At 43.8% G+C, this 24,569-nt stretch overlaps 1 protein-coding gene across 1 annotated transcript in view; it reads left to right on the top strand.

Moving 5' to 3' along the window:
- Window positions 1-24,569, top strand: part of HEXA (hexosaminidase subunit alpha) — a 34,173-nt gene that overhangs the window by 3,761 nt on the left and 5,843 nt on the right. Inside the window, exons 2-8 of the mRNA XM_045848535.1 lie at window positions 17,400-17,492; window positions 18,402-18,467; window positions 20,089-20,135; window positions 20,658-20,768; window positions 21,620-21,721; window positions 22,185-22,317; window positions 23,509-23,689. Coding sequence (XP_045704491.1) covers window positions 17,400-17,492; window positions 18,402-18,467; window positions 20,089-20,135; window positions 20,658-20,768; window positions 21,620-21,721; window positions 22,185-22,317; window positions 23,509-23,689 — 733 coding nt within the window. The remainder of the gene's footprint in view (window positions 1-17,399; window positions 17,493-18,401; window positions 18,468-20,088; window positions 20,136-20,657; window positions 20,769-21,619; window positions 21,722-22,184; window positions 22,318-23,508; window positions 23,690-24,569) is intronic.

Genomic DNA, 24,569 nt, shown 5'->3' with positions numbered 1-24,569 from the left:
TTGTGTGAGTATTTGGATACATCTGCAGCCATTTTCAGTATTTGATTTGCTTGTTCTCAGATATCATACAAGTGACTAAGTTAATATGTGGCATAGTTTATTATAATGTGAATCTCCTAAAATGCCTCCTCTGGTGATTCTTTCTATAACTATGGCTGGGACATAGTAGATACTGAATTATTTATTGGATATATTGACTTAAAAGGGCTACTTTGTGTAAAAGTTTGTACAAAAACCTCATGGTTTTTATTTCTAAGATCATCAAAAAGGATATGATTTGCAGGTTTTATTTAGAAGTGATTGCCTTTCATTTCAACTTTCAAACTTGGAATATTAACCTGTGATTCCAAGGAAAGGAGGATCACATTGTACCAGGGCCCCAGGTTAAGATGATTTTACCTCATCATGGTACTGGAGACACATAGGGAATGCATCTGGAGAGTGTAGCAAATAGACAGGTAAGGTTAGGCAGCTGGGCTGGGGAAAGAGTAATAATGCTCATTTGTTCTCTCCACTCTGATTGGACCAGGGGCTGTGTACACTTTAGCCTTTCCCATGACAATGCCAAGGTATATTCTTGCAGAAGACTTGATTGGCACTAAGTTTGCTGTTCTAAAAGCAAAGAGGGTTTTGTACAATTATTTTTCTAGTGAAGGAGAATGGAGGGACACATAAGGAGGAGAAATCATAAGATTTAGAAAGGAGATAGGTAGCAGGAGCTACTTTTTATTTTATTTTTTATTATATATTATTGATTATGCTATTACAGTTGTCCCCATTTTTCTCCCTTTTCCAACCTTCATACAGCACCCCCACTCCCTCAGGCAATCCCCCAACCATTGTTCATGTCCATGGGTCATGTGTATAAATTCTTTGGCTACTCCATTTCCTACAATGTACTTTACATCCCAATGGCTATTCTGTAACTACCTATTTGTACTTCTTAATCCCCTCACCTCTTTACCCATTCACCCACATCCCCCTCCCATCTGGCAACCATTCAAAACCCTCTTCATATCCATGATTCTGTCTCTGTTCTCGTTTTCTTAGTTTGTTTTTTAGATTCAATTGCTGATAAGTATTTATTGCAATTGTTCATAGTTTTTATCTTCTTTTTCTTAAATAAGTGCCTTTAACATTTCATATAATAATGGTTTGGTGATGATGAACTCCTTTAGCTTTTTTCTTGTCTGGGAAGCTCTTTATCTGCCCTTCGATTCAAAATGATAGCTTTGCCAGGTAGAGCATTATGGCTGTAGGTCCCTGCATTTCATGACTTTGAATATTTCTTGCCAATCCCTTCTAGCCTGCAAAGTTTCTTTGGAGATATGAGCTGGAAGTCTTATGGGAACTCCCCTGTAGGTACCAAACTGCTTTTCTCTTGCTACTTTTAAGATTCTCTCTTTATCTTTAAACTTTGGCATTTTAATTATGATGTGTCTTCGTGTGGGCCTCTTTCAGTGCACCTTGTTTCAGACTCTCTGTGCTTCCTGGACTTGCATGTTTATTTCTTTCACCAAATTAGGGAAGTTTTCTTTCATTATTTTTCAAATAGAATTCCATTTTTTTTTTTTTTTGCTTTTTCCTTCCCCTTCTAGCCCCACTATGATGCAAATGTTTGAAGTTGTCACAGAGTCTGCTTATACTGTCCTCGTTTTTTTTCTGGATTCTCTTTTCTTGTTGTTCTGATTGGTTGTTTTTTGCTTCCTTATGTTCTAAATCACTGGTTTGATTCTTGGTTTCAACAACTCTACTGTTGTTTCCCTATAAATTGTTCTGTATTTTAGTTAGTGTATTTTTCATTTCTGACTGGATCTTTTTTATGCTGTTGAGGTCCTCACTAAGTTCCTTGAGCATCCTTATAACTAGTGTTTTGAACTCTGCATCCGATAGATTGCTCATCTCCATTTGGTTTAGTTTTTTCTGGAGTTCTGGTCTGTTCTTTCATTTGGGCCATGTAGCTTTGTTTTGTCTTCCTTTCTGTGTTTGTTTCTATGAATTAGGTAGAGCTGCTGTCACTCTCTGTCTTGATAGCATGGTCCAATGTAGTAGGTGTCATGTAGGGTTCAGTGGCACAGTCTCTGCTATCACCTGGCTGGGTCTGAAGGTGAGCCCTGCATGTGGGCTGAGTACACTGTCCTCTTGTAGTTGAACCTTGATTGCTGTTGGCAGGTCAATGAGAGGTATTTACCCAGGCCAGTCAGGTGCAGGGAGTGAAAAGAGGAACACAGAGAGAGAGAGAGAGAGAGAGAGAGAGAGAGAGAGAGAGAGAGAGAGAGAGAGAGATTGGACCTGCTGAGTGTGAGGTGTGTAGTATCCAGCGAATAGCTGTATGGTACTGAAGCTTGAGAGAATGAGTTGGAACACTTGCAGAGGACAAGAAGCTCCAAGAGGTGTCCATGGAGGGTGTTGAGGAGGGAGAAGATGCTGCTGGATAACTGCTAAGCCAGAACGTGCATTAGTTCTTCTTCTTGAGTATTGAAATCATCTAGGATGATAGCCAGCCTTGAGATGGAGAGGAAGACTGGGGACCAGGATCTAAATTCTTGGGTAAATAAAGAAGTGACCAGGAAGTTAAAGAGTGTTGTGATAAGGAGAGGTTCGAGATTCTACAGACAGGTGACATGAGCCACGGAAGAGAGATTTTTTTTCACTTGTTGCTAGAGGGCCTGACAGCAGCCCCAGATTCCAACCCGAGGATGTGAGAAGGAGCTGCCTCTCAGAAAGGCTTATAGAAGAGGTAGCATTTCTGGGGAGAGCCAGCTTCAGATAAGGAGGAAGTAGGAGAGACTGGGGATTTTGGTGGTTAATTAAGGATGGAACAAGATTCCAGAGGGTTTGTGGGGGTGGCAGATGTGTATGTAGTACAGGTGGTTTGCGGAGGGGAGCAGACAACACTGACAGGAATGGGAGTGTAGGTCTAGAAATGAGCAGAGGCAATTTATTATGTACTGGGCAGAGTGAGAAAAGATTATAGAAATATGACATGGTAGATTTCCATGACTGTAAGATTGCCAAGAAAATAAATTCCAGAGATAAGGAAGAGTTCGGGTATACATGAAAATTTAATATGCAATAAAGGAAGCAGTCCCAATCAAAAATGAAAAGATAGATTAGGTAAATTAGTCAGTAAATGGGTAGGGATGGCTTATTATCCATTTGGGAAAAAATTTTAATTGAATCTTTACCTCATATCAATCACAAAGGTGTAAACTACAGGTGGATTAAAGATCTAAAGATAAAAGATACACCATAACAATATTAGAAGGAAATAAAGGAAGAAACCAGCAGGTTTCAATGGCTTAAAAGCAAAGCAAAATAACCCAAAAGGTTAAAAAGTAAAGGTCAAAATCAGGCAAATATTTGCAACCTTAAAATTAAGACAAGTTTAAAATGTAGAAAGATCTCTAAAAATCAATTAAAGAAAACTAACAAAAAGGTACAAAGAATATGGCCAATAAGTGCAAAGCAGTACTCAAATTCATTCATTATTAAAGAAATAGAAATTTAAAAATGATATATTTCTTTATCTATTGGGCTGACACTGATAAAAAAAAGAACTGAGACAGCCTAGTTTGGAAGGATATGAAGAAATGGGCCCATGTATGTTGATAAATCAATACAATAACTTTGTAAGTAATTTGGCAGTGTCAAAACCAAAAAATTTCATATCTTTGGCTTAACATTTTTACCTCTGAGAATTTTTCTACAGAAATCTCACAACTGCTTAACAAAAAGGGGCACACACACGACAATTTACTAGACATTGTTTATAATGTGAAAAACTTAGAAGTATTCCCAAATGTCAACAGGAAGGAAGAAGGTAGTACTTTAACTCTTCAAAGTATATCTCAAAAATGGGATTCTATTCAGTACCTGCAAACAATGTAGAGTTTAGATACATTGACATTAAAAGATCTGCAGATGATTTTGGCAAGTGGGAAAAAAGTTACAAACTAATATGTATTAGGATCTCATTTCTGTTTTTAAATATATTTTATTGATTATGCTATTACAGTTGTCCCATTTCCCCCCTTCATTCCACTCCACCCTGCACACCTCCTCCCACCCACATTCCCCCCATTTAGTTCATGTCCATGTGTCATAAGTTCTTTAGCTTCTACATTTCCCATGCTATTCTTACTCTTCCTCTATTTTCTCCCTACCATCTATGCTACTTATTCTCTGTACCTTCCCCCAACCCCTCCCACTCCCCCATTGCTAACCCTTCATGTTCATCTCCCTTTCTGTGGTTCTGTTCCTGTTCTAGTTGTTTGCTTAGTTTGTTTTTGTTTTAGGTGTGGTTGTTAATAACTGTGAGTTTGCTGTCTTTTTACTGTTCATATTTTTTATCTTTTTCTTAGATAAGTCCCTTTAACATTTCATGTAATAAGGGCTTGGTGATGATGAACTCCTTTAACTTGACCTTATCTGAGAAGCACTTTATCTGCCCTTCCATTATAAATGAAAGCTTTGCTGGATAGAGCAATCTTGGATGTAGGTCCTTGCCTTTCATGACTTGGAAGACTTCTTTCCAGCTCCTTCTTGCCTGCAAAGTCTCTTTTGAGAAATCAGCTGACAGCCTGATGGGGACTCCTTTGTAGGTGACTATTCCCTTATTTCTTGCTGCTTCTAGAATTCTCTCTGTAATTTTAATCTTGGCTAATGTAATGATGTACCTTGGTGTGTTCCTTCTTGGGTCCAACTTCTTTGGGACTCTCTGAGCTTCCTGGACTTCCTGGAAGTCTATTTCCTTTGCCAGATTGGGGAAGTTCTTTATTATTTGTTCAAGTAACTTTTCCACTTGTTGCTCTTGCTCTTCTCCTTCTGGTACCCCTATAATTTGGATGTGGGAACGTTTAAAGATGTCCTGGAGGTTCTTAAGCTTCACCTCATTTTTTTGAATTCTTGTTTCTTCATTCTTTTTTGATTGTATGTTTTTTTCTCCCTTCTGGTCCACTCTATTGATGTGAGACCCAGTTTTCTTTCCAACACTATTGGTTCCCTGTGCATTTTTCTTCATTACACTTAGGTCAGCCTTCATTTTTTCATCTAATTTGCGACCAAAATCAACCAATTCTGTGAGCATCCCTGACACCAGTATTTTGAACTGTACATCTGATAGGTTGGCTATCTCTTGGTTGCTTAAAAGTACTGATTCTGGAGCTTTCATTTGTTCTTCTGTTTGAGCCATCTTTTTTTTTGCGGGGTGCGGGGGGCTCTGGTGGTGCCTGTTAGGTATGAGGGGCAGAGCCTTAGGTGTTCACCAGGGCAGGACAACCCAGTCACTGGGTTGTGATGTTGTATGGGGGGCGGGGTCAGAGAGGGAACAGGGGCGCTTGCTCCGCTCTCTGTCGGATTTCAGTCCCCTTTGCCACTTCCCCCAAGCAAACTGGGCCCCTCTGGTACTGGTTCCCGGGTGGGTGGGCTTATGTATGTTCTAGGACTCTGTGGGTCTCTCCAGCGAACTCTCCTGTGAGGCTGGGAGTCTCTCCCTGTGCCTCAACCTCCACAAGTGTTTTCATTCGGTGTTTTTAGGCTTTATTTCCTGGTGCTGCGTCCCTGGGTTCCACGGCCTATCTCGCTGCTCGTTTTTCATCTGGTTTATCTGCGCGCGCGAATGTGTGACTACGGACAGCCAGCTGCCTTGCGCACCTCACTGGGTCTGCTTGTTGCTTCCCCACACCCAGGGTCTGCTAGCCTGCGCGCCTGGGGTCTGTGAACAGCTACCTGTGCCCTGCGCCCCGGGTCTGCCAGCCACCCCTTTATCCTGCCCTGACCCTTCTCCGCCGGCCGCGGTCTGGATGAATGGTTGTTGGACTTCCGTACAGTTCAATTTTCTGTCTGTTCTGGTTGTTCATTTGTTTCTAAATTTTTGTTGTCCTTAATTTTGGTTGTGTGAGGAGGCACAGTGTGTCCACCTGTGCTTTCATCTTGGCTGGAAGTCTCTTCATTTCTGTTTTAAAATTAATAGGCAATATTTTTATAAAAAGTTGAAAGACTGCAAAATATTAACCAAGGTTATCTCTGGGATCTATAATTATAGGGAGATGTTTTCTATTTAGGGGGGATACAGAGGGAGAGGAAGAGAATAAATCAAGTTTTAAAAGTAGAGGGAAAAGACTACAACTTTTATAAAACATGGAAGGAGGAACATCCGGGATTCATCTGTGGGCTGAATCTAATGCACTTCTGAGTGAGTGGGTATTAGACGTCTGTGGAGGATGAAAAATCCTGGGGCTCATGGGAGGAGGGACCATGGTCCGCACTGAATGCAGAAGCATGATGGAGGGGTTCCAGGATCCGGCAGCTCTTGCCCTGATCAGCCTCTTGTTTTACTGTGATAAGCAGTTGACAGAGGTGGCCTTGCCCCTTCCCCTAACCACGTCAGTGTGCTTGTATTAACTGCTTCCCAGGCTTCGGAGTACCTTATCCCCTCTTGATATGATAGCCTGGCAAGCACCAACTCAGAGTTCAAGGTTCCTGCTCAGAGGTCCCCTCCAAGCTTAAGCCTGCTTCCCTTTTAGGAGATAGCAGTGATATCTACTGTAGCCCTTATCACGCTGCTTTGTAATTGTTGTTTGTATTTGTCTCTCCTACTAGACTGTGAGCTCCTCAAGGGCAGGGACCAGGGCTTGTTTTTCTATTTTACTGCCCCAGCACCTAGCACAGTTCCTGATGCACAGTAAGTGCTGAATATATTTTGGTTGGAATTAAGAAATGAGTGGGAAATGAATGATTTCAAGGGTTTTTATTGGGCTGAGTATGGGGAAAGGAAGCCTAGGTGTTATGTGTATGAAGGTGGGATGGGGAAGGGAACAAAGTGAGCGTGGAGACCCAACAACATTGCCACTAGCCTAGGAGAGTGCCAGGACATATGGGGCAGGGTAGACCTGAAAGAGTGGGAAGGTGCCAAAGGTTGGGTAGGATTTCCTAGTTTCCACTCCAGAAATCAAACCGAATGCTACTTTATAACCAATATGAATGTGTTTCCTCCATGCTGCTAAGATTCTGTGAATTAAATACATTGATATGATAGAAATGTTTTGATTCTGGGAGGAGCAGGGCTGGTGGAAGAAGAGGCTATTGTGCGTTGAGGTGAAGGCAGTTTCCAGGTATCCTAATACGGGAATGAATTGTCCCTTCCAAAGAAGGGGAAAGTCCTGAATCTTTAGATTTATGGACCCCAGGGTCTCCAGAGCAGTGTCTAAAAAGGTACTTTCTGTATGCCTGAGTATCTTTTTATCAACTCCCACCCCAATCCCAGAAATACTAGGTTTGGGTATATAAAACATTAACTGTTTCTGTGCCATTTATGCCTGATTTTCATGCAGTACAATCATTATGCATACATAGCATTAAATATGCATTTGTAAAATTCTAGCATCACTCATTATTTTCAGCAAATATTTATCAAATGGCTACTGTGTGTCAGGCACTGGGAATACAAAGATACTGAGATTGGTCCCTGCTGTTGAGGAATTAAGAGCCTCATTGAGGAGTTAGACAAACAGTGTATATTAAGATAAATGTTATGAAAAATGTATGTATGTGTTGCTTCATAATCACACAGGAAGGTCTCTTAGGAAAGGGTTGGGGCATAACAGCAAAGCTTTATAAAAGGAAAACCAGAGCTGTGTCTTGATCAGGTGAGATGTGGAGGCAATGAAGAGTTTGTTTCAATTGGGGGAAGCAATATGTGTAAAGAAAAGGATGAAGAAAATGTGGAATTTTCAGGGTTCTATAAAGAATTTATTGTGCTACTGTGAGAGCTGCTACACAGGAGCAGAGAAAGACAAGGCTGGGGTTCCTAGAATCATTCAGTGGGTTCTGGACTTTATCCTGAAAGCTATGGGGAGCCAGTGGAGGACCTTGAGCAGAGTTTGTCACAATCTGATATTCATATTAAAAGATCACAAAACATAGTAGATTAAAATGGGGTATGTGAAGGGGGACCCAAAAATGGAATTTATTTATTAAAAATTGTATATTTATTCTTACTTACTTAAATGTCAGTCACCTTCAAAGTACTCTCCATTTGATACAATACATGTATAGAGATTTTTTTTTTCACTGCTCAAAGCATTTTTTGAACTCGTTGATTTGATGCCTTTTAGTGCTTTTGCCTCTAAACATCACCTCTTCACTTCTGCCACATCAGCAAAATGTTTCCCTTTGAGGACTTTTTCACCTGGGGAAACAAAAATAAAAGTTGCCTGGGGTGAGATTGGGTAGATAGGGAGGGTGCTGTGGGGAGGGGGGACATGCCGTTTTTGGTGAAAAACATCATAAGTCAGCCATCATGAAATGGGCAAACAAGATGAAAGAGTCTTCAAAAAAAAATTCACTGAAGCTGAACACAGCCTCTCACAACAACACCAGCTAGTACACTGATACAGATGGGTTCCTAGATCACTCACCTAGCAGGCAAGCCTGTACAACAAGGGGCCCACCATCCAGAAGATAATTCTGGGGTTTGGGGGGTACCTCCTAGCATATAGACGCAGGAAGAGACCAATTGGGAGATATTTTTACAGTCATCTAGGTGACTGTATGAGAGGTTGAATTGAAGATTGACCCATGGAATTGGGAAGATGGTGATGATGTTAAGAGAGAATAAGGATTTGTAGTTATGACTCAATTTAAAAAAAAAATTTTAAATATATTTTATTGATTATGCTATTACAGTTGTCCCATTACCCCCCTTCATTCCCCTCCACCCTGCACACCCTCTCCCACCCACATTCCCCCCTTTAGTTCATGGTAAGACTCAATTTTAAAAATGATTTGATCACATCTGTCTTTTTTTAACTGTTGTAATCTCAGTGCTTAGTATAGTGATTGACACATAGTAGACAGTCAGTAAATATTGAATGAATTAATTTGTGATTTATTCACAAAGGTAGGAGGAAAAGATTTATCGTCTCGGTAAATCAATAGATGGTGCTGTTATCAAACAGAGAAACAGTCAACCGGAAGAGGAATGAAGAGTTGGTCCGGTTTTATATTTAAGCTTTGAGGCTCTTTTGAGACAGTTGAGCAGAGGAGTATGAGTTTGGAGCTTCAAAAGTGTTGGCATGCAAAGTTGGTTTAGAGAATCATCAGCCTATGTGGGAATGTATGGCATTGTCCAGGGAGGGTGTAAGTGAGGAAAAAAAGAGTTAGTTTGAGACTCTGGGGAACACCAGGACATAGGGATTGGTGAAGGAAAAGAATGAGGAAGCGTATTCAAGGAGTTAGAGGAAAAACCAAGTGACAGCAGTATTCCCTTAGCCAAGGGAGTTTAGTTTTAAGGTCTGGGGTGTCTGATGCTGCCAAGAGTTCTCAGAAGGAGTGAGTGTTCACTAGAATATCAGTTCTATAACAGCAGGGGTTTTTCTCTGTTTTGATCACTGCTGTATCCCCAGCACTTAGAACAATCTAGCACATAGCAAGTGCTCAGTAAATAACTGATGAATGAATGAATGAATGAATGAATGAATTTTAAAAGTCTGTTGGATTTAGTCACAGAACCATAGGACCTTAGTTAAGTCATTTTCAGAGGAGCGGTGGAAGGGTGCCCAATTATAGTAAACTGAGGAGTGGATAAGAAGTCAGAAAGTGGCTACAAAGATAGGATTTAGGATAGCTATCTCCATTTATGATAGCCATTTAGGATAGCTATCATGTGCTAAGCACTTTACATGCATTAACTCTTAATCTTACCAACAACCCAGTAAGTAGGTACTACCATGATCCCCACTTTACAGATGAGGAAACTGTAGCTCAGGAAGGGAAAATTATATGCCCAGGTTTTCACAGCTAAAACCAAGTGTTAAAACCAAAACTTTACTCCAGATCTGTCTTAGCTTTGTCAACACCTAACTGATCTAGCTACATTTCCTCCAGAGTTTCTTTGTAAAAGGCAAGTGAGAGTGACTGAGAAAACATAGAGTTGAGACTTGCTAGTATTTTAAAGCCGAAGGGAAAGAATCACTAGAGATTTCTGGTCAAGATGGTGACATAAGTAAACAGAGTTCACCTCATGGCACAACCACATCAAATTTACAAATAAAATACAAAACAACTATCACTCAGAACCATCAGAAATCAAGTTGAATGGAAGTCTGATAACACTGAATTAAAGAAACCACATCCATCTGGACTGGTCAAAGAGATGGAGGTGCAGAACAGGCTGGACCCACATCCACATGTGGTGGATAAAAATTTGGGAGGAATATCTCAGGAGTGAGGAGGTCTAGCCCCATACCAGGCCCGCCCATCCCAGGTTTCTATGTTGGGAAGATAAGTCCTCATAACTTCTGGCTGCAAAAACCAGTTGGGATTGAGTTAGTGGAAAAAAACTTCTGGAGTCCTAAGAAGTTCCTCTAAAAGAACCCACAAACAGACTTACTGAGACTCACTCCCTCTGAGCTCCAGCACTGGTATAGCAGCTTAAAAGGTACCAGTGGCATACAGGGAGGAACTGAAGTGTCTGGCATCATGGCAAGAGTTGAGAGACAGCTTTCTCCCAGACAGAAAAGTGGGTAGAGGCCATTGTCCCTTTTCTGAACCCTCTACCTACAGAGCCACAGAACCAGCAGGCAGGCACTGTATCTGAGACTTCATCAACTTGGCTAACACTGCCACACCCTGGAGATCCCCTGAAACTTTGTCCCACCCAACTTACAGACCCACCCAAACTGTTAACTGACTCTTCCATCTGAATGCTGGTCTTGGCACAGGCTTCACAACTTTCTAAATCCTATCAAACAAGAAACAGTGGCCCCAGGTCCAGCATTAGCAGCAGCCAACCTAGATTCACAGCTTGGCTTCACCTGGCAATCTCCAAGCCCATCTCATATTGGATTTGCCGTCTCATACTGCTTTATCACTCATGTAAGGTGGCCCCTGGGCAGAACACAGGTTTCAGCTGGCTTTGGCCTGCACTACCCAGGAGAGCCCAGGGCCTGCGTACCCAGTGGACAGCTATAGACAACATCAGAGCACCACCATCATGCCCCTGCACAGCTGTTCCTCCACAGAGGGCAGAGGTTGGTGGTCTGTGGTCACAGCCAGTCCTTGCACCTGACTGGCCTGGGTAAATACCTCTCATTGACCTGCCAACAGCAATCAAGGCTCAACTACAAGAGGACAGTGTACTCAGCCCACATGCAGGGCTCACCTTCAGACCCAGCCAGGTGATAGCAGAGACTGTGCCACTGAACCCTACATGACACCTACTACATTGGACCATGCTATCAAGACAGAGAGTGACAGCAGCTCTACCTAATTCATAGAAACAAACACAGAAAGGAAGACAAAACAAAGCTACATGGCCCAAATGAAAGAACAGACCAGAACTCCAGAAAAAACTAAACCAAATGGAGATGAGCAATCTATCAGATGCAGAGTTCAAAACACTGGTTATAAGGATGCTCAAGGAACTTAGTGAGGACCTCAACAGCATAAAAAAGATCCAGTCAGAAATGAAAAATACACTAACTAGAATACAGAACAATTTATAGGGAAACAACAGTAGAGTTGTTGAAACCAAGAATCAAACCAGTGATTTAGAACATAAGGAAGCAAAAAAAACAACCAATCAGAACAACAAGAAAAGAGAATCCAGAAAAAAACGAGGACAGTATAAGCAGACTCTGTGACAACTTCAAACATTTGCATCATAGTGGGGCTAGAAGGGGAAGGAAAAAGCAAAAAAAAAAAAAAATGGAATTCTATTTGAAAAATAATGAAAGAAAACTTCCCTAATTTGGTGAAAGAAATAAACATGCAAGTCCAGGAAGCACAGAGAGTCTGAAACAAGGTGCACTGAAAGAGGCCCACACGAAGACACATCATAATTAAAATGCCAAAGTTTAAAGATAAAGAGAGAATCTTAAAAAGTAGCAAGAGAAAAGCAGTTTGGTACCTACAGGGGAGTTCCCATAAGACTTCCAGCTCATATCTCCAAAGAAACTTTGCAGGCTAGAAGGGATTGGCAAGAAATATTCAAAGTCATGAAATGCAGGGACCTACAGCCATAATGCTCTACCTGGCAAAGCTATCATTTTGAATCGAAGGGCAGATAAAGAGCTTCCCAGACAAGAAAAAAGCTAAAGGAGTTCATCATCACCAAACCATTATTATATGAAATGTTAAAGGCACTTATTTAAGAAAAAGAAGATAAAAACTATGAACAATAAAATTGCAATAAATACTTATCTATCAGCAATTGAATCTAAAAAACAAACTAAGAAAACGAGAACAGAGACAGAATCATGGATATGAAGAGGGTTTTGAATGGTTGCCAGATGGGAGGGGGATGTGGGTGAATGGGTAAAGAGGTGAGGGGATTAAGAAGTACAAATAGGTAGTTACAGAATAGCCATTGGGATGTAAAGTACATTGTAGGAAATGGAGTAGCCAAAGAATTTATACACATGACCCATGAACATGAGCAATGGTTGGGGGATTATTGCCTGAGGGAGTGGGGGTGCTGTGTGGAGGTTAGAAAAGGGGGCGGGGGGGACTGGGATGACTGTATTAGCATAATCAATGAAATATAATTAAAAAAAGAATCACCAGAAAAAAATAAATTGAAGGCTTTGGGAGAAGAGGAAATGACTTAATACAAGAGGGAGCCTGAGTACGGATCCAGGGCATAGATGAAAGGAAACCCTTTCCACAAAGGTAGGAGGAGAAGGTGAAGACTAGGTGTATGTTGCAGATATTTCTGTCAGGGAAGAGTGGGTAAGGTAGGGATGAGTGAGAGTTCTGATTGTCTGCTGGGAGTAAGGGAGGTGGCAATCAAGCAATAGACTTGAAGAAAGTGGTATTTTGTTAATAGCAAATGGCACCATATGTTGCACCTCTGTCCTTGAGTTTCAGGCTAAGAGAATTCAAAGGCAAGACTCAAATGCAAGAAAAAGTTTATTTAGAAAGTCACAGATGTAGAAGAAGTGAGCCAGCTGAGCTGCATGGTTTCAGGAAACAAGTTACAGAGACAGAAGAAGGGCTCTTGGAACTCTGGAGAAAGAAATCAAAGTTATGCACCTTGATGAAAGAAAGGAGGAAAGGCTCAGGTGTGCTAGAGAGAGAGAGGAGGAAGGGAGGGAGAGACATGCTAGGTTCTTGTCTGAGGGGTTTTATTGTATTTTAATTTAATTTAATTTTAATTATTTAACACCCTTATACCCTTGCCCCCTTGCAATCGCCACAATGTTGTCTGTGTCTATGAGTCCTTTTTCCTTTTTGCTTGATCCTTCCATCCCCTAACCTCCCCTGTGTATAGCTGTTATCATGCTTTCTGTCTATGAGTCTATCTCTATTTTGCTTGTTCAGAGAAAGACAAATACCATATGATTTCACTTACATGTGGAATCTAATGAACAAACTGAAGGATTTTAAAGATGAGAATTTTAGGGGCTATCTCAGGGGATGATCTCAATGGAATATTCATCAGTTTTTCCAGGTATGTCCTGTTAGGGTCATAGTCTCCACTGATTGGTTGGCACCAGGGCAGGGGGTCATTAGTCATCACATATGGTCAGCCATGGTGTTGCCCTGCCTGGCCTTTCTGCTTTTCTGGGCCCGGAGCTGAAACACAACCAAGGCCTATATGCTATTTCTAGCTTGACCAAACCTCTATCTGTGTACACCTGAGGCTTTGTTCCTAAGAGTATTTGATGTGTGTCAGAACCTCATTATCCTAAGGTCTTAATTCTTAAGGGAGTGGTTGAGTAAAGGCTTGTATGGGAATTTATGGGGTTGTTCTCTGGCCTCCTTGTTTTTCCTATAATGGGGTCTACCACATGACTAGTGACATGCCAGGGGAGGGTCCAAAAGGTATGACCAGCAATACGAAGGATCAGGGGATCTAAACCACATGAACAGCGATGTGCTAGGGGAGGAAAGGTCACCCTGAGGGCATAGTTTCACCCTGCAATTGTCTATTGCTGGGAACCCTGGTCTTCTGCCCTGGTGACCTTCTGTACCTGGCCTAACATTCCTACTCTGCTCATGCTGTCTAACTGCCTATCATATCAGTGTACGTGTGAAATAGCTGTTGCAGAGAATAGAAAAAATAGCAGTGGCACAGACAGAAGATTTTCAGGGCAGCATCGGGGGCCCAGCCAAGATGAGAGACCATGATTTTATCAGTGACCTAATCTAGTTGATACATGATTTATCAGTCGAGAGTTTTGTCCACTGGTTGCAACAGAAGAGAGGTTGTTGAGAGTACTGGCTAGAAAGTGAGGTGAAAGCCCACCATGTCTAGGGCAGGAGGGAAGCAAGTGACAGCAGGAGAGGATTGACAACAGAGGGGAGTTGGAAGGGTCTAGGGCCAGCATCTGGAGATGGTTCACCACCAGGACACTGGGTGTAAAAGGATCTCAGAGTTCCATGTCCAGCGACCTGTCTGTGATGAATAAAGCAAAATTGTGTTTAAAAAGGAGACACAGGGAAGAAAATTAACAGTGGCTATCTCTTCAGAGAGGGGACAAAAGAGGGATACCAAAGATAATTTATTGTTTTGTTTTAAACACTGCACTGTTTGAATTTTTTCAACCTTTCAAATTAAAAACACACACAAACTTTTCAGTGAACCCTAAAAGAGCAAGTTCACATGAGAGCAGGGGGATGAGGGAGCGCAGAGATGAGGAGGCAGTGGACATGATCTAGTCCCACCCTTCCATTGTTGCCATGGGAGGAAATGGGAGCCTGATGAGACTGGCTCAGCTTGGCACCAGCAGAACCAGAGCTAGAACCAACCTTTCCTGATTTCCCAGCTCAGTGCTCTGTTTTCCGGGCTGCTTCCTGAGCACTAAAGGCTTCAGAATTTCCTGCTGCCCTCCCCACCCTGCCCCTCCAGCAGATTGTGAATGAGCCTATGAGATTGCTGGCTGGTGGGCTACTTCCTGTCCTGAGTCTCCCACACCTCCATGCTTCTGTGTGGAGCGTGTGTGGGTGTGTGCAGAGGCTGCTGGCCTGTCCCCTGCCTATTTCCTGCTTTGTTCAGATTAGCAAGTTGGAGGTGGAAAACTACAATGATACTCTTTACATTCTTTGAAGTGACCAGTGTCCTTCCATTTTGCTAGCTCTCACATCACCACCTCCCCCTAGTTTTTCCCCTCAGTTTGTTTAAGCAACAGCACAAACCCAGATGAGTCATTGAGAACACTTAGGACAGGGATTTTTTACCAGATTGGTGGTGAAGGGATGAGCCCTTAAATTAGGAGCATTGTTCTAGAGGGAAAAAATCCATTCATTTTCATTAGATCTTCAAAGGAATCCCCCTAAAAGATTATGGATTTAGAGACCAGAGTGCAGGTGTGTTTTAGAAAAATAAGATATAACAGCAACAACAACAATTGGTTGTTTTCTTGTCTTCCATTTAATAATTCAGATAAACTGGGTATTTGTATAGCCTCTCTTGTTCTCCAGATAGTGACCATGGCAGTTACATACAGATTAGTTGTGATTTCTCCTCAGTTTGGTAGACTGAGGTTCAGAGGATTAATACTAAGCCCAGGACTTTTGCCCTCTCTTGGATGGCTGCCTGGATAAATACACAGATGAGCTTTCCACACAGTGAAACTGAGGTTCTGTGATACGTGGCAGAGTAGGGACAAGGAGGTAGAGGTGAAGGCATAGTGTGACAAGGGATATTCTTTTATAGTTTTCTTCACCCACCTTCCAGTTAAGCCCTCCTTGGTTTTTGTTGTAGGGGTGGCTTGGGGAGCTTGGGATGATGACCCTAGAGGTTCTGCTTTGGAAGAGGTCCCTGAAAGCCTGATTGTCCTGTGTTTATGGGGATGAGTTTTTAGGATTTAGAATGCACTTGTGAATTGGCCTGGCCCAGAATAGCCTCAGATTCCCTTTTCCCTGCATGGTTTAGGCAGGTGAGGACACAGGCTATTTACTGGGAGAAGAAACAATGGACCCCTTATTGTTCCATCTTGGCAGACCTGAGAGCTGAGGTGCAGCCAGGCAGTCATGTTCAGGAGGAGTGAGCAGTCTTCCTTGAGATGGTTCAAGGCTCTTGGGTTCTTTCTGCCTAGAGATGTATAACGTTTGGGATTCTAGTTTGGTTCTGAATTCTCTCTCCCTGCCTTCTGCCACACCATTTTGTCCCTGACTTTGTAGTCTTGTAGGAAGTTGTGGTTGTTGTGCCCATGGGAATGCATGCCAGAAAGAATAGAGAAAAGGAGTTCATTGAGGTTCAGGCTTGGGATAATACAATCGCAACTGCCCTGAAGGCCACAGAGAAGAACCAGCAGAAGGGCAGAAGAGATAGCATTGATATTTTGGCACTTTTTTCCCCAGCATATATTGAGCTCTATAAAACTATATTAGCTCTGGCTGGTGTGGCTCAGTGGATTGAGCACTGACCTGTGAACCAAAGGGTTGCTGGTTTAATTCCCAGTCAGGGTACATGATAGGGTTGTGGACCAGGTCCGCAGTTATGGGCATGCGAGATGTGACCAATTAATGTGTCTCTCACATATTGATGTTTCTCTCCCTCTCTTTCTCCATTCCCCTCTCTCTCAAAATAAATATTTTTTTTAAAAAAAGGCTATATCAGATTGTATGTTAGCTCAGATTGGGTGGCTTTCCATTGTTGGGAGAATTCTACCTCGGATGGAGGACCTGTCTGGGAACAGGAGAGAAGGAAGCAGGATGGGCTGATGATCATGTGCCTTTGCTGAGACACCAGCTGGATCATCTCAGGCCTCCTGTGCATAGCAGGTTTTCTGTCATCCTCCTCATCTGCTCACATTAGCTCTGGCCTTTTACAAGATTGGAAAGCCTTATGTGGAGCCCTCAAGAGCAGTGCTATGTCTAGTGCTAGTCTGCAGTGTGGTGAGAAGCGTACACACCAGAATGTAAAATGTTCCCTTTCCTAAGACCCCACTATGAAAAGAAAAATGTCAGAACTACACAATGTTTTATTCTGACATAATTGATTTACATTCTTGCATCATACAAGTTTCCTGTCTGGTGACCAACCAGTAACTCAGTTTACAAAGCAGCAGCTAATTAGCAGGCCACACTTTGAGTAGCAATGCTCTGGAGCTGCCTCCAGTTTCAAAACAGTTGCTGAGGTCTTGGCATTGTGTGCTTGGACTATACCAAGCCAGAAATAATAGAGTCCTGGTTACAAAGGGCTGATGCCAGATCATTCATACATGGTCAAGGCAGCTTACTGGGGAGAGAAAGGAACACAACCAAAATGAAGAAGTTGAACAGGTGACTAGGAAGCACATGTGCCAAGGGTGTGTTCCTGTCCTCCCTTCCTTCTTGCCACAGGCATATGAGCTGAAGGGTCTAGAGCTAGGGACCCTCCTGTAGGGCTTTGGTTTTGCCTGTTGCCTCTGGTGACAGGTCAGCCACACTAAGTTGACACTGTCTTGCAGGAAAGCAGCATATATTGGAGAAGCATTCATTGGTTGTCCTTGTGGTCACTCCTGGATGTGAGCAGCTTCCTTCTTTGGAGTCACTGGAGAACTGTAAGTGTCACTCTGTTCCCATTCTAGAAGAGCAAGCACTTGTCTGGAGCTATAGCTCTGGGTGACCTGGCCTAAGTCGCTGGTGCTAGGCCTAGAGCCTCCATGACTGTGAGGACCAAGGGCCACCAAGTGCCAAGAGCCACAGAAGGTGAGTTTTTCCTATGGGCTCTAACCAGTGTCTGCAAGCTGACTGTGGACTGTCACACTGGCTGTTCAGTGAGTCCCATGAGACACCTGCTTTCTGGACTGAGCATAATTCTGTTGCCATTTTAGGAATGTGTATACACGTGGCTGATTTTCTCTAAGAGATCCTACACAGGGAAGAGGAGTTTTTGGTCATTTGAACTGAGATTAGGTCAAGTCCTGTGACTGCCTCCTGTCTTCCCTGATCAGCATTTGGGGACTTCTCACTCTCCAAAGTGAAATTCAGTTCTTGACTTCTTCCTCACATTCCTGGATAGGGTAGCTGAGGCCTGGGGACAGAGGGAAAGGAGGGTGGTTACAAGGGCTTTGGGAGTGTTGGAACCCTGGCTCACCCCTTCAAGCATCGCTATTCCCTTTGCCAATAGGAGACTTTATACTTTCCACTAAAGTCTGTTGGGAGCTAATACTTCTTGGAGGGAAAACTGACCCACAAGATAAGTAGTGGTTTACAGAGGGCTCTGCTTCAGCATGATCCTCATAATGCGTCACTTTCTAGGGCCTGCAGGGTCCCTAGGTGACCACCCTCCCGCTCTGGCCCCAGGCCTGGCCAACCTGCAGCTGCACTGATCTGGGGATGTGTCCTCTGAAAGAAAAACAAATGTGATCTTGCTGTTGTTTTTTAATCCAAAGATTTATACAGAATATGGGGTCTGCACTTTGAGAGTAGAAATCCTTAACCACGTGGGGTCATTTCTGTCATTCCAGACACCCTGACCATAAACAATGAGCAGAGTTTCCTCCTGTCTGAGACGGTCTGGGGAGCTCTCCGAGGTAATGAGGTGGGGCTGAGGGCTGGTGCTGGGAGAGAGACCAAGGGATGATTTCGGACAGCTGGCGTCGGTGGGGTGGAAGGACATGACTGGAGGCTCAGCGAATACTCCCATTGGAGGGATTTTCTTTGTGGAGAGCAAGTAGAATGTTTCCCCATGCCCTGGAAGGGGTGTTCTCCTTATAGCTTTCCCTAGAGGTTGACAGGTTCCACCTGTGCACCTGAGCAGGCACTCTGGGGCAGCAGTGGGAGACCCTGCAGGCTGCCACTCCGGCCAGCGGGGACAGGGAGCTGGGGAGAGGGGTGACTTTGCCACAAACACTGCCTGTTCAGCTCTCACTAAAGATGCACAATTGGCCAGGTTCTTTAAGGAGGAAAACTATATCAAAGAAATACATAAATGTCAAAAAAAAGGGCAAATAGTAGTAAAATCTGTAGGATTATACTATTTGGGGAGAAAATTGGGGCTTTCTTAGCTAACAGGTGACAGGCCCATGCCCTTCCTCTTAGTTTACTGAAGGAATTTGGTCCCTAGATACAGACTTAGCCACATACCTGTACTACTTTTGGTAGAACATCCGCTAGTAAAGGATGAGGGACATTCTCACAGAGTTCCATACCTTGGTTTGGTTTGTCTGCATTCCCTTGCCCCTCCTTTCCCCTCTCCTATGTTTTGGAGAGATAGCATGCCTACTCCCCTTTCTGCACTCTTGTACCTTTTGTGTGAGTGCTAATGATCAGTTTGGTGGGGGAGGTGAAATCTGGAACTCTGGAATGCTGGGTGTCAGAGCCAGAGTGGAGAAAACTCAAAACTCTTGTGGCAGTCTGCCTCGAATTGGGTGCTGAGTGACCACGGAGTCTTTTATTCTGAGAATCCGAGGCTCTGGGATTCCTCTGTGGGGCTTCTGCTAGGTTTTCAGAGGTGAGGCTGCAGAGCGTACAATGCTCTGGACCCCACATGCCTGCCTCGGACCTAGTCGGAATCTAGGAGTCTGTGCCCTGTGAACTGGGACAGTCCTGGGCGGCAGCTGCCTGCTCCAGTTCAGATCCACATGATTGGGTTTCTTCTCAAAATATGAAGAGGAAAAGGGGGTGATTCTTTGTCTTCTAGTCCACCTGTGGTCCACTCACCTGTGGACCTTGGAAACTCAAGCTTATGATCGCTTTTTCACAATTCATTTTGGGAGAAGTGCCTGGCAGCACACCGGGGATTCTTTTTCTCAGCTCCCTTACCTCCGATGAGTATTATCCTTAAAAACTCTAAACTCCTTGCAGGCTGACTGTCCCGGCATCTGTCCTTAAAAGCACACATCTTCTTAATGTTCTTGTGAGTTCAGGCCTTTGGAAACATGGGTTAGAGGTTTGTGGGTTTTGAGGGTTAATGTGTTCCTAGAAGGGATCCTAAAACCCCTTACACTGGTATCTCCCAAAATAAAATAGAGTAAAAATTGATACCAGCTTCCTAACATCCCCTGTCATAGTGTCGTGACCCGTCAAGCCTACGTTACACTCACTTTCACTGGGTGCCCAGGCATTGTCCTCTGCCACACTGGGCACCTCCCAGATGGATGCATCTTTTCCTCCCTCCCTAAGTCTTTGTCCTGCCTCTCTTCTCTCCTGTAGGTCTGGAGACTTTTAGTCAGCTTGTTTGGAGATCTCCCGAGGGCACGGTGAGTGTGGGACCTCAAGAAATAGCTCCTTTTAAATCTCGGGTTTGCTTCCAGTGTCCAGAGTTCTGGAAATAACTTATTTTGCTTTCAGGCTGAGTCCTAGTGGCTTGAGATGGCCTCAACGACAGTATATAGGCAGACATGGGTGGAGACTGGTCTGGTACATTTGGCCTGTTTGGAATCACTGTAATTTAGTTCCCGAGTCATTATTCAGTAATGACCTTGAGACCACACTCCTTTGAAGAAAACAACATCTTATCAGTCAGTGAAAATGCAGACTCTGTAGGATGAGTGGCGTGTGGGATGGCTGTATTCAGTAGCCTGGGACAGATGCTGTCTGGACAGGTCCCTGCTTGTGCTCACTGGAGTAGAGGTTTGAAAGGGCGTTTGGGGAGATGTTTACCCTGCCTAACAGTCACCGAGTGGCTTTTCAGGGATCTCAAGAGACTTGTTTTCTTCCCACCCCACCCTCATGGTAAGTTCCCTTTGGATCCTGACAAGTTTAATGTTTGGTCCACACAGTTCTTTATCAACAGGACGGAGATTGAGGACTTTCCTCGCTTCCCTCACCGGGGATTGTTGTTGGATACATCTCGGCATTACCTCCCACTGCCTAGCATCCTGGACACTCTGGTACCCATGCCTTAAAGCCTTCTTTGGGGTAATGGGGAAAGGGATATCCCAGGTGCCATATTCCTAAAGAGTTACAGAGAGAATGTAAGTAACTTTATGAGCTCCTAGGAAAAATGGAAAGGATGATCTACTTGGAAATAAAAATAACAAGAGTGATTTATGGTTTAAATCTACTTCACTGGCAACTATAGACCAATGTCCAGGCTGTCTCCAAGGATGCAGAAGGTGGTTTGGGGTATTGGCATCTTTGACCAGTGGAGCTAACTTTAGTTTAGTCAGGACAAGGTTGTAGGGAGATGTTCCAAAGCCTTAACTGGGCACATTCCTGACTAGCTTGATTGAGTTGGATGGGCTGGCTTGTGTAGTGGTTGCTGATCCAACTTGAGTGTCTGCCTTTTCCTTTATTCCTCTGGTAGAACCAAAGGAGTGGGGACATCCATCAGTCATGGCTTCTGAGATTTATGGGTTATGGGGCTATTAAATTCACAACAGACCTCACAATTTGGATAAATACTAGTCAGGCTACCCAAAACAAATGGCAGGAGGAGTGTTAGTTTTCAGGGTGTTTGGGGGCTTTTGGAAGACTCCAGAGCACCATACAGCTGCAACTCTCAGGGTGGCTGCAGCTCATCTCACAGAGGACACACTGCTTTGTCATCAGCCACCTTGATGTGCCTGGAGGGGAGAAGGAATATGCTGATGGGAAGGTCTGATAGAACCTAGGGACACCTATAGGATGCTGGGGCAGACTGAGGGGGTGTGGGGCAGTCTGAAAGTCTGCCCAGCTTCCCAGGTTTGAGGCTGTACTGGAAAGCCTATGATGAGTTCACAGTGTGTGCTCTGACTTACAGGATGTCATGGCCTACAATAAATTCAATGTGTTCCACTGGCATCTGGTTGATGACCCTTCCTTCCCATATGAAAGTTTCACTTTTCCAGAGCTCGCCAGAGAGGTATGTCTTGATTTCACCTTGACCAAGCTTATAGGATGATGTTTGAGCCTAGCTGTGGTGCTGCTGGAGAGCAGGGCACCAGCTGTCCTCCTATCCAGCCAGTTTCAGGGACAAACTGGCTCAGGAAGGGAGCTGTATTTGGAGTTAGGAGACCTGGGTTCAAAGGTCACAGGAGATCATCTTTCCTGGTCTCATTTACTTTTTATTTGTTTATTTATTTTCTTTCAGGTGGGTATAATACCTCCTTTGTTTGTCTCACTGGCATTGTGACATGGAGACAAAACAATAGATATGATAGCTTGTAGGAAGTTGTGAACAAGTTCCATAAAGATAGCCCCTGATACCAAAGGACTGTGGGTAGATTTTCTGATATCCAGGGAGTCTTGGAGGCATTTTTAGTATCTTCTAATCTGCTAACCTTCAGGAAACGAGATCCTTAAGGGTGTGTGTGTGCGCCTTTCAGGGATCCTACAACCCGGCTACCCATATCTACACAGCGCAGGATGTGAAGACGGTGATTGAATACGCGCGGCTTCGGGGTATCCGTGTGTTGGCAGAATTTGACACTCCTGGCCACACTCTGTCCTGGGGAAGAGGTAAGAATAATGCCAGGGGTTGGAGGAAATCTGCTCCTCCTCTCCTGAGGGCTCTAGGACATCAGCACTTGGATGTGGCATGCCCCGCCCTTGGTCACTGGAAGAATGTTTTCTGTCAACCTCTTCCACCTGGGAATTTAGATAGGCAGAACTTATTTGGGCAAAGGAGGCCACTTCTTACTATTAAAATACGGACAAATTCTTCTTAGATGTCCTTGTCTTTTTTTCTTCTTTTAAAATTATATTTTATTGATTATACAGTTGTCCCAATTTTTCCTCCCCCTCTGCCCCCCTCCATCTAGCACCCCCTACTCCCCCAGGCAATTCCCACACCATTGTTCATATCCATGGGTCGTGCTTAATGATGCACCTGCAGGCTGTCACACCCTTGAGTGAAAGATTTTGCCAGTTTGGCTGAACTGGCTTTACTTTTCTGCCTAAAGGCAGTATGAGAGCAGCCTTTGAGAGCGTGGGTGACCCCTGCTGGAAGTAGTGTGTCAAGGCAAGAGTGTGTGTGCTAACAGTTGTCTGGCTATAAACCCAGTCTTGACTATGATTGTGGATATATTTGTATGTCTTTTTTTTTTTTAAGATTTTATTTATTTATCTGAGGGGAAGCGAGGGAGAAAGAGAGGGAGAGAAATATTTATGTGCAAGAGAAACATGGATCGGTTGCCTCCCACATGCCCCCATTCAGGGGCCTGGTCCACAGCCCAGGCATGTGCCCTGATCAGGAATTGAAACAGCAGTCTTTCAGTTCTCAGGATGATGCCCAACCCACTGAGCCATATCAGTCAGGGCTATTTGTATTTCTTTGATTATGAGTAAGCACTCATGATCACCAGTGTCTTTGAGTCCATGAGTAATTCTACCTGTGTGAGCATAATGTTTATGATGTGATTATCTTAGGACAGAGGTGTCAAACTCATTTTCCCTGGGGGCCACATCAGCCTCGAGGTTGCCTTCAAAGGGCTGAAATAACTTTAGGACTGTATAAATGTAACTACTCCTTAACTGTTAAGGAGTTGAAATTATATTCAGCCCTTTGAAGGCCACCATGAGGCGGATGTGGCCCTCAGGGAAAATGAGTTTGACGCCCCTATCTTGGGGTGACTTAATGTCCTTATGTATGTGACTATGCATGGGGGTCTATGTATTTGTGATACTTGTGTGGGTTCTCTACTGGCTTAGGTGTCTCTGGATTATTGACTCCCTGTTACTCTGGGTCTCAGCCCTCTGGCACCTTTGGACCAGTGAATCCCATTCTCAACAGTACCTATGAGTTCATGAACACATTTTTCTTGGAGATCAGTTCTGTCTTCCCGGATTTTTATCTTCACCTTGGAGGAGATGAGGTTGACTTCACCTGCTGGTATGAGCCCTTTGATCTTCCCATCCCGGCCTCACGAACTGCTTGCTCAGAATAGAGCTTGGCCCCTGACAGGCTCCCTGTCTCAGGTGTTTCTCAGGGACTAACCCCTGAGACAGCATTTTGTCTCAGTCCAGATGGCTCAGGACTTGGGCCTTTCCTCTCTCCAGGTATAGAGAGGCCCTGCCTGATTTTGGCAAGGCTGTGAATGTGAAACTCCCCTTCCTCTTAAGGATATTTCCCATAAATAACCTTGAGATGTTTATGGGAAAACCAGCTCTAGGCACAGAATTATCTTGTTAAAATCCAGGAGAGGGAAAAATAACCTCTGATTTTGAAGGTTTAAAACAGCCTATTGAAGAGTCAGGATACAGAGGAACTTGAGACTGGTAGACGGCAGTGTCTGGTTAGTGTTAAACTGTGCGTCCCGAATCCTCAGGTCTCCTTAGCTCAAGAGAGGTTGAGGGGCTTCTTTGAGAAGCGGGCACTAGAACTGGATCTGGGAAAGTAGTTTGGCTTTTTCAAGACATAGAAGAGGGGAAGCACATTCCAAGAGAAAAAGTGATCAAAATATAGACATTGTTGGGCAAGGGAATGGCAGCAACACTTGTCTCCAACTGAACAGAGAGTGAATATTAAGGGAAAGACAGAATATGCCTGGGGCGGGGGCTAGGATGTGCCAGAGGCCCGGGCCTCAAGACCTTGGAGCCACATGTCATAATCCAGAGAGATCAGTATGTGTTCTCTCCGAGAGTTTGAACTAAAGCTGTTCAGGTCCAGGCTCAGACTTCCCCAGCCCATGTCAACGGCTCCTTTATACAGTTTGTTCGCCCACACCTTCCATATTTGCAGCCTCTGAGATCCTTAGCTGATTGTTATTTCA

Source organism: Phyllostomus hastatus, unplaced genomic scaffold (assembly GCF_019186645.2).
Source record: "Phyllostomus hastatus isolate PE091 unplaced genomic scaffold, TTU_PhHast_1.1 phas_contig_62, whole genome shotgun sequence".
NCBI lineage: Eukaryota > Metazoa > Chordata > Mammalia > Chiroptera > Phyllostomidae > Phyllostomus > Phyllostomus hastatus.
The sequence above is the reverse complement of the archived record's forward strand: the minus strand, read 5'-3'. Positions and strand labels throughout refer to the sequence as shown.